Here is a 9,474-nt window from a genome sequence, read left to right as displayed (position 1 = left end):
ACATATATGTATATATATTAATAAAATAAAATAATAATAATAAATGTGTGTGTATATGTATATACATACATATATGTATGTATATTAGTATTATATGTATGTATATATATATATACCTTAAAAGGTGAGGCATTCAATAGCATTATTTTATTTAATGGTAGAGTTACTTTATCTAGATTGTGGGAAAAGAAAATCTACTGGAAGTTGTTTACTGTCACTTAAGGACTAGAAATCCACTTCCTATAAGAATTTTCATCTTTAAAGATCAACGTTAGGGGAAGAGGGAATATTACTGCACTGGGGATTCAACACAAAGTTTGGCAAAAGTTCACCTAATGAGAGGACTGGAGTGTATGGTAAGCTTTGTTTTTTTTTTTTTTTTAAGATTTTATTTATTTATTTGAGATAGAGCAGGAGGGGGGCGGATCATGAGCAGGGGGAAAGTGTTGAGCAAGGAGCCAGATGGGGGACTTAATCCCATGACTCTGGGATCATGACCTGAACTGAAGGCAGATGCTCAACCGACTGAGCCCCCCAGGCATCCTTAATTCTTGGCTTTAGATAGCCAGCAAATCTCTTGGAACACTGGTGCATTTGATAAAGCAACTGTGAATCTTGACCGTTTGAACATGAGTTCTGTCAGGATCTTGTTTGGTCCTTGAATAGGCTTTCCTCCCAACTCCCAGGAAGGGGAACTTTTTCAGGCTGCTTTGAGTATGGCAAAAAAGCACACAGGACACCTTGTGTTTTATAAGGCAAATGATTCTATGTGAAATGTATCCTGTAACTTGGCAGGCCTAGGTGAGAAATGACTGCAATTGAAAATTTTTGTCATTTAGTTGTAAGCTAGGTAAAATGGTCTCTTAATAGTACTACCAAAGGCACTGATGAGGCCTGTAAACTAGAAACTAATAAAAGATTTTGTCCACAACTCAAAAAAAAAAAAAAAAAAAAGAGAGAGAGAGAGAGATTTTATATATGCATTTATTTGAGAGAGAGAGAAAGAGCAGGAGCATGAGCAGAGGGAGGGGCAGAGGGAGAAGCAGACTCCCCGTTGAGCAGGAAACCCGATGCAGGATTGGATCCCAGGACGCCAGGATCATGCATGACCTGAGCCAAAGGCAGCTACCCAGGTGCCCCTCTGGTTAATTACTTCAATTTGGAACTTTCTAACTTGGGGAACTGCAAATGGGTTATAGATATGGACGCCCCCATTTTCTTCCATTTTCACTCTCAATGTGAGCCACAAGACAGAAATCTTGAGGACTGCTGTGAGTGCTTTGCTGTATGGGATCTGCCTTCAGGACGGGGGATAAAGCCTGACCAGTCAGAAAGATGTGCTACATTCTTTGGCCAATATTTGCTTTCCGATAGTTTGTTCTAACTTCTTTTCTTTTGTTGCCTAATGTATCTTTTTGTTGCCATTTAAGCCCAATTTTGTTTCAAAATCGTATTTGGCTCATGGACAAGGCAGAGTGACCTGTGTGGACATCCTATCCTACTCTTTGAAACAGTTTACATAAACGTGGCTATTATCTGCCCCAGGGCGGGGGGCATGGACCCAAATGATGCAGGAGGCAGCAGGCAGAATCTAAAATAAAATGTGGCCACAGACCATGGAAAAGGAACTCTCCCCAGGGCGGGGTGGCTGGGGGTCAGAGGGGGGCGGGACCACAAACACCAAGGGGTGGTGCTTGGCTTGGTGGAGTGGGGAGGCGCTCAGATGGCCACACTGTTTTCCACCAGGCTGGGCAGTAGGTACTCGTAGGGCATGTCCAGCTTTTCATTCCGGGTCTTGATTTCCTTCTCCAGGACAGCCAGCTCCTCCCTGAACTTCTTCAGCACAGCCTTGGGTCCGGGACCTGAAAAATATTCCTCCTGGTGCTGGCCCAGAGCCACCTGGGTGGAGAGAGAAAGGCAGCTGAGAGCCCAGGACCCTCTCGGGCCTCGCTTGTTGCAGCCGCCCCTTCCTGGAAGCCCTCAGGGCAGCCCCCACCCCATCCCCGCACCATCACGGGCTGGCGTCGGCCCAGCTGCCAGACGATGGACATCTGCAGGGAGGCCTGATGGAAGTTGGGCAGTGTTGCCATCACTGTCTCCAGGGTCACGTCCTTGGTGGTCGGCGGGGGCATCCGCATGGTGCAGGGCGTGTTAGGGACCCAGGAGTACCAGTCCAGCTGGGGAGGGGCAGATATGCAGAGTCAGTGCCGGCAAAGCACGGAAAGCCCTTAGCCCACCTGCCCCCAGCCCCACCTCCGCTGCAGGTGCAAATCCCCAGCAGCCCCCTGTGGTGAGTACCTGACCCAGGTGCGTGGAGGAGTGCTGGCCGGTGCAGGTAAATATGCACATGGTGAGAAAGTGGCTCATCTGGTCCCGGGACTGCAGGGAGTCGGGGAAGCCTGCAAGGGGTTCCGGGAAGTTAGTGGCTGCGGGGCCGGGGACAGAAGCTCGGCTCAGACACAGGGCAGAGCGGGGAGAGTACAGGGGTGAGGAGGGCACTGTGGGTGTCCTCAGGATCTGTGGTGCTGACCGCAGACTGGGTCGGATTGGTGGGGGCGGGGGGCTGCTGGGAGGGTCACACCCGTGGGGCACGGCGAACCACGCCGATGGGCAAGTCCTACGATTCAGGCTTTCACTGTGTTTTGTTTCGTTTTCTCAGGGAGCTGGTTGTGAGACATTCACGGGTGACCAGTGTTCCCACTGCCTCTGGAACTAGAGGGGCTCTTGGGGCAGAGGATGGGGTCCTGTCTCTAGCTGACAGCAAAGGAATCTGGGAAGGCCTTCGGGCGTTTTCATAGGGTTAGAAATGCTTCTGAAAGATGGCACAGAGGCACAAGAGGATTCTGGTGAGGTTCCCAGGGGAACGATCTCTCATGGGAGACCCCAGGCGGGGCTCATCGTACCTCGGTCCTGGGCCCCGAGCAGCCCGACCTCCGTGATCTCCCGACACCAGGACTGCAGCTCCAGATCGTCCCTCACGGCCTCGTCCGTCTTGTAGTGGAGATGCACGATACCCTGCACGTAGCTGCCCCCCGACAGTCCGAGAGCCCAAGCTCACTGGGAGCCTCACGGCCCCGGATTCCTCCCCACCGCCTCGCCGGGTCCGGGGCCCCAGCCCCCCAGCCCAGACCAGGACCTCCTGTCCTAGCATCCCCTCCCCAGCCCTGCCTTCCCCCTCCTCACCGAGCTAGGATTTCCCAGAGCCTCAGGGCATCTTGGGCATAGAAGGATGACTGCACTCCCAGGAGCCCCCGGTCGGCCAGGTCGTCGGGGGGGCAGAAGGAGCGGTAGGTGAGGAAGGCGCCCGCCCGCTGCAGCAGCTCCACGTGGCCTCCGCCACCTGTGCTCACCACCTGGGGGCGCGAGGACCAGGCAGGGTCAGGCCCATCAGCCTGCCCGAGGCCAGAACCGGAGGGAGGGGTGAGCCCCGCGATGCCCCTGGTCTCCTCGTACCTGGTCGAAGACTCCCATGTCAGAGACGAGCCCGTTCCGGGCCCGGACGTTAATTTCCAAGGTGTAACGCAGGTGGGGAATGATGAGCTGTGGGGACAGGAGCAGGGAAGGGCAGAGTCAGAAGAGACAGCCGAGTCCCTGCCAGGAACACGGCTAAGGAGCGGGAAGAGGCCAGCGGTGCGGGAATAGCACAGACATGAGCTCGGTGGCCCCCCGGACGCCGCGGACTTACTGCTCTCTGATAACTCAAAGAAATCATCCTCCTTTTCTGTTCGTGTAAGACTGTGCAAGGTGGAGCTCAGTTTCTCGTCTGTTTCGTTATCAGCCTCTAAGTGGCCTTTTCCGAGTCATATATATATAGGATTTATACATTCATATGTGATACACATTTTTAGATAAAATTCCTCCCTGAAATTTTAATGTTACTGCTATACTGTGTCTATCAGGTACTATATGTATATATATGCTTTATACATAAAAATAGTAATTTTTTGCCTCCCCAGAAGCACTTTTACCTCCTTGGGGGGGGGCATAATGGCCCCCCACTGAGAATGCAGGGTCTAAACTGCCTGCCTCAAGAACTTCATCTCCTACCCTTTCCCCTCTGTCCCTTCCACTCACCTTCTTTCTGTCCCTCAAACATGCCAAGCTTGTTCCAGCCACAGGACCTTTGCACTGGCTGATCCCTGTGCCTTGACCATCTCGAAGCTGGCTCCTTGTAGTCGCGTTCTCAAAGGAGCCTCTCCTGGTCACCCAACTTAACTCACTCTCCCATCACCCTGGCCTGCTTCTCTGCGTAGTACTTAGCACGGTTGACCTCCAGTACCTCCATTACTGCCTGTTAGCCCGTAACGGAAATGAAAAACCCAAAGATTGGGACATTGGCTGTCTTGCTTCTCCCCGGCATCTGGACTGGCTCGTGCCCTACGGGAAGACGCCAAGAAAACAAGTGCGTGGGTGGGCACTCTGTCCTCATCCGCAGGGAGCTGGGCTACTATCCTCCCGAGCCCCCAAGCTGGCCTACAGGTCACTAGTTTAGGACTCTTCAAAACGGGCAGGAAAAATACTTTATGCTATTTGTATGGTCCCATCTGGTTGGAGTCCTCGTTCGTGGGCATGTTCTGTTTATACCACGTGTGTATGTCTGTGCTTGGAGAAGAGTAAGACTTTGCACCCTTCACCTAGTCGATGACTCATGCTCGCCTCCTTGAGAGGACACGCGAAGGCACAGAAGGCACAGCGGGCTCCCAGCTCGCTCGTCTTTCCTGGCTGGCTCTCCTCAGCCTCAGGGTCCCCAGGGAGGGTCTCCAGTGGCAGAACAGTGCCACAGGGCGGGAAGGAGTAAGAAGCTACCTTGAAGACAGGGTGTATGGAGGGAAGGCACCTCATGGTGGCTACGGTGATGACCTCAGCCATCAAGTGTCCCCGCAGAAGGTGGGACTGCAGCTCGTGCATCTGGAAGTCGGAGCTGCGGACCCAGCACTTGGCCAGCAGCCAGGTCATCGGGGGGTCCGTGGGCAGGAAAAGCAGCGGTGGAGGGGATCCCACGTGAGGCAGCTGGAGCTGGAGTGGGGACCAGAGAGTGGGATGAGTGCCAGGCGCCCCCACGTCCCCTCCCTTGCATCCCTTGCCCACCAGACGCTGCTACTCCCCGGCGGGCGCTCCTCCTCGCCTGCCTCCCCTATCCCCCCCCAGCCCCGCAGCCTTCGGCAGAAACTGCTCCCCCCCGGCCTCCTCCAACCTCACTTCCCTTTTGCTGCCCGCAGTGTGGACGGGATTCAAACCCTCTGCTTCCTCTAGCCCACACTCTCGCAACCCTGCCTCCGCGCGGCTGGCTGTGCCCCCGGAACTCAGTGGTCACTTCTCCTCCCTATTTGTCCTCACCTGACTCCCCCTCCTCCTCCCTGAACCCCGGCCAGTCTAATTGCCCTCAGCACCACAGCTGCTCCCCACACCCGAGCCCATCTTCACCTCCGCGCTGGGCAGTCAGTGAACCCATCACCCTAGTCCCGGGATCCAGCACCCCCTTCTCTGCCCCGTCCCGGAGCAGGTGCGGGCACAGCAGCCTCCGAAGGGCCCTCCCGGACCGCTCTGTCCTCAGAGGCTCCCTCTGCTGCCTCGTTTCCTTAGATCCGCCTGCTCTGTCTCGGCAACCAGACCCCAACTTTCCTCCTTTCTTTCCCATTTCCTCCCGGGCACCTTAGGCCTCTGCCCTGAGCAGGAACTTGGGGAGCGGGAGCTCGGCCCCTGGGAGCAGAACCCAGGGTCCTCTCACCTGGATGGCCATGGGCAAGAGTTTCCCATCAGGCTGCAGCTTCAGCATGACCAGAGGGGCGGCCAGGTACTGCTGGCTGCACAAGATGACATTGGCCTTGATGCCGTCCAGGAGCGAGAAGTCCACCTCGAACAGAGTGCCTCTCTGCATGGGGGGGTTGGGAGGGGAGGGCATGGGCTGCTGTCATTTCGAATCTGTCTCGGTCAACACGACACTCCCCCCCAACCCCCCACCCTGGTTTGCCGCTCTCACTCACAGGAGGGAGGAAAGCACGTGGTCGCATTTCTCACGATCACCTGATTTCTCCCGGCACACCCCTCCCTGACATCCAGCAGGAAGCTGGGCCCACAGCGGACCCCATGCCCATCTCCCTGCGTGGCCCCTTTAGGGTGCCCGTGTCTGCACCTGGAGCTCCGTCTCCAGCTGGACCTTCAGCTCCTCCATCCCCGGAGGGAACATCAGGCGGGCGGGAAGTTGCTCTGAGCGCCTCAGCAGCATGGGGTTAGCTCCGTTGAGGAACTGGTACCCGAATAAGGCGTCCTCTCGCCAGGAGTCCCGGACCTTCACTGCAGAGGGCGGGTGTGGAGAGCTCCGTGGGTCGGAGCGCCCCCACCGAACCATCCCCACCTCACCCCACACTTCTCGAAGGACCCAGGCCTCTGGTCTCCCGGCCCTGGCTCCCTGGCTGGGGGCTCTGGGGGGATCCTGGGAGAAGCACTGGGGCTGGGGGCGGGGGGTACTGACCAGCCAGTTTGCTCTGGCCACACCAGAAAATCCGGTTAAAGTCATCCAGATCATTCCAGCAAGTCAGAACATTTAAAGAGTCTTTGATGGCCAAGTCTGCCAGCCTTCGGGAAAGAAGCACAGAGTTTGAGTTGTGCTGAGAGTTGGATAACCACAGGCACCCACCTTAGGCCAGCCCAGCCCCATGTACCAGAACACTTCCCTGGGGCCCAGCCCCCCCTTGTTCTCACCCCCTGGCCAGGGAGGCTTCAAAATCAATCCTCTTGTCTTCCAGAAACCGCTCGTCCACAGGGAGGTCATTGATGGTGGCCCCAGCCACATTCAGGATTAGCCCATCTTTCCAGTTGCCCCATCTGTGGCCCAGAAGTAAAAGCAGATGTTGGTCTTAGCGAAGGGTCAGCAGGGCCCCGCGGGGGCGGAGGGGGGGTGGGTGAGGAGCGCTGACCGGTACAGCTTCTTCCTCTCTTCCAGCTCCTGCTCCCTGTGCTGCTTGAACAGGCCCTGAGGGTCGTCTCCCACGGTCCAGCCTAGAGGTGGGGAGGAAGGGGCGGGGAGGCCTCTCCTGAGAGCCTCTCCCGGTCCCCGCCAAGGGCACCTCCTCTGCGGGCCCTGACCCTTCATCATCCTGGCCTCCCGCAGCAGCCCCGGCAACCGGCCCCGTCCACATCCCTCCTCCTGGCTCCGCAGCACACACACCACCCCACCCCACCCCCTCCCGGCGCTCACCGGTGCCCTCCGGGAGGCTCAGGACGCCACTGCCCTCCACCCAGCGGTAGCACGGGAACCTGAATTCTTCCCCGCCGGCCCCGGGGCCCTGCACGCAGATCCAGTTGCAGAACCAAGCGTCGTCCTGGAAGAAGTGCTGCTTGTGCACTTTGACGAACAGCAGCCGCCCCAGGTACTCCTGCACGTCCGCCTTGAATTCCATCTCCTGCGGGCGGCACAAGGCGCTCGGTGTCGGCGGGGCGCGCGGGACGGGGCCTTTGGGCCGAGCCCTGCTCCCGCGGGACGCCCGTCCGGCAGCTTCTGGAAAGGCGCGCTGAAGGAGCCCGAAGGAGCAGGGGGCGCGCAGAACGCAGGTGCGTCGGGGTGAGGCGGGAGGAGGGAACATCGGGCGGGAATACCGGGAGGCGCGCTCCTTCCTTCGCTTCTTCCTCTCTGAGGACCCTACCAGTGCACAGCGCCGCGCGGGGAGAGAGAGCACCGGGGCGTGGGGAGACGCTGGGCCGAGCAGGCGGCAGGCTGTGCCGGACAGCCCACGGCCCGGCAGGCCTCCCGCGGGACTGGCCGTCCGGGGACCCCTTCAGGAGGCAGCGCTCGGCCGGGCCGAGGGAGGGAAAGGCGGGGAGGCGTGCAGGCCAGAGGCTCGGGGAGACGGGGCCCGAGGAGGGCTGGGCGGCGTCGGGGAGCTGGGGCGCAGGGGAGAGAGCTGCGGACGAGCGCGCGAGCACTTCGGGAAGTCTCGAAGGTCAGCCAGGGGCTTGGGATTGGTCCCGAGAACACGCGGGGCACGTTTGGAGGTGGGACTGTTTGGAACAAACCCCAAAAGGGCTGGGAAGGGCCGCGCGGAAGCGGCGAGGCGGTGGGGAGGGTGAAGGTGACCCGGTTCAAGCGGCCTGATGGGTTAGGGGGCGGTGCGGGGAGAGCTCTGGGCGCAGAGGCCCGAGGGGTCCAGGAGACAGAACGGACCGCGCCAGATTCCGGCTAGAGGCAGAGACGGAGAAGCGCGAGCGACCCCCGGGGTGGGGGCCGCGAGGGGAGGGCTGAGGGCTGGGAAGCGTCCGAGGGACAGACCGCAGCATCTGGGGGGGGGGGGGGCTTGGAGATAGCCGGACAGGCGATGAGAACTGGGGAGTCGGGATCGGGGCGAGAACCAGGTAGGTGCGACGGCCGCGGGGAAGTGCGTCGGCCCTTGGGTGCTGTCATCTCCGGGCTTCTTCCCCGCTACCGGTCCTCCGGCGCCCCCACCCCCGCCCGGGGCGGGCCGGACACCTAGCAACGCGGGAGAGGACTCGAAACGGCAGCTTTGGGCAATAAAGGACCCGGGAGGACAGGCGGCCCGCTCGAGGGAAGGCCGATTCCGCGCCAGGCCGGGCCCGTGAGCAGCGCGTCGGTCCGGAGGAGGCCGGGCGCGGGGACACGTCCCGAGCGCTCCCCGTGCGCCCCGGCCCGGCCCCAGCGCCCCCAGCCCAGGCCCCGCGACTCACCTGGCCTCGCGCTGGCCTCAGGCTCGTCCTGATCGTCGCCTCCCCGTGCTCTCCCACCAGCCACAGCTCCACCCGGTTGTTGGAGCCCGCGCACAGCGAGGAGCCGGTGGACACGCGGATGTGGTAGAGACCCATCCTGCCTGACGACGATCGCGCCCTCTGAGGAGGAAGGAGAGCGGATGCGCTAATAACGGGCGCGACCCCGCCCCCCGGGAGGCCCAGCGGTCAGAGGGTGCGGTGGCTTCCGTGTCCCCAACGACGTTCGCGCAGCCCAGAGATGAGCCCCAGCCCAAGAAGGCGGGCGTGGCGGGCACCCAGGGAGGCATGGGGTTCTCCAGGTGGAGGAGAAGGACGGAAGGGGGAAGCGGAGGCGGACGGGGGCAGCAACCTGCAGGAAGCAGGCTCGGACACCGGCCCGCAGGCAGACAGAGCGCGTGGCTGGGCGCACACTCGGGCTCCCCAGGTGGCTCGCCTCTGGGAAGGGTTCTGCTTATTAAGGTTGCAAGGCTGGGGGGTGGAATAGAGGGCAACTCGCTCTGCAGGTGTTTGTGAATAAGGCACGTCCTGGCCACTGAATTAACCCGATCAGCCTGGCACACTTGCAAGCCCTCCGTGCGCAGAGCTCTGGGGCTCCTTCCATTCTAGCCGAAAAGCCATTACTTCTCTGCTGCCTGCGGGACAAAAATCCATTCAAAGCTCCTGCTCAGGAGGCCTGCCCTCCTCCCGCCTCATCCCACCACCGGCCATCCTCATCTCCCACCCACCTCCCATCCACTGGGGTGCAGCCCTGTATCT

General features: G+C 59.6%; 1 protein-coding gene across 2 annotated transcripts; it reads right to left on the bottom strand.

The window, feature by feature from the left end:
- Positions 1-1,036: 1,036 nt before the first annotated feature.
- LOC101685913 (polyunsaturated fatty acid lipoxygenase ALOX15) lies at positions 1,037-8,879 on the bottom strand. Of its 2 annotated transcripts, none has more exons than XM_004760395.3 (14): positions 8,680-8,879; positions 7,199-7,403; positions 6,918-6,999; positions 6,703-6,825; positions 6,473-6,576; positions 6,134-6,294; positions 5,729-5,872; positions 4,807-5,016; positions 3,454-3,540; positions 3,184-3,353; positions 2,904-3,025; positions 2,299-2,399; positions 2,010-2,177; positions 1,037-1,899 (listed from the first exon to the last, which is right to left on the bottom strand). In XM_004760395.3, the coding sequence occupies exons 1-14, from the start codon at positions 8,812-8,814 to the stop codon at positions 1,720-1,722; spliced, it is 1,992 nt and encodes a 663-aa protein (XP_004760452.1). In that variant the 5' UTR covers positions 8,815-8,879; the 3' UTR covers positions 1,037-1,719. The 2 variants fall into 2 exon arrangements, with proteins under 2 accessions (XP_004760452.1, XP_012915889.1); XM_013060435.2 differs by lacking the exon at positions 8,680-8,879 and adding an exon at positions 7,644-8,062.
- Positions 8,880-9,474: the final 595 nt, after the last annotated feature.

This window comes from Mustela putorius, unplaced genomic scaffold, assembly GCF_011764305.1.
Source record: "Mustela putorius furo isolate JIRA1106 unplaced genomic scaffold, ASM1176430v1.1 tig00000695_pilon_pilon_pilon, whole genome shotgun sequence".
Classification (NCBI taxonomy): domain Eukaryota; kingdom Metazoa; phylum Chordata; class Mammalia; order Carnivora; family Mustelidae; genus Mustela; species Mustela putorius.
This window is presented reverse-complemented; position numbering and strand designations above follow the sequence as displayed.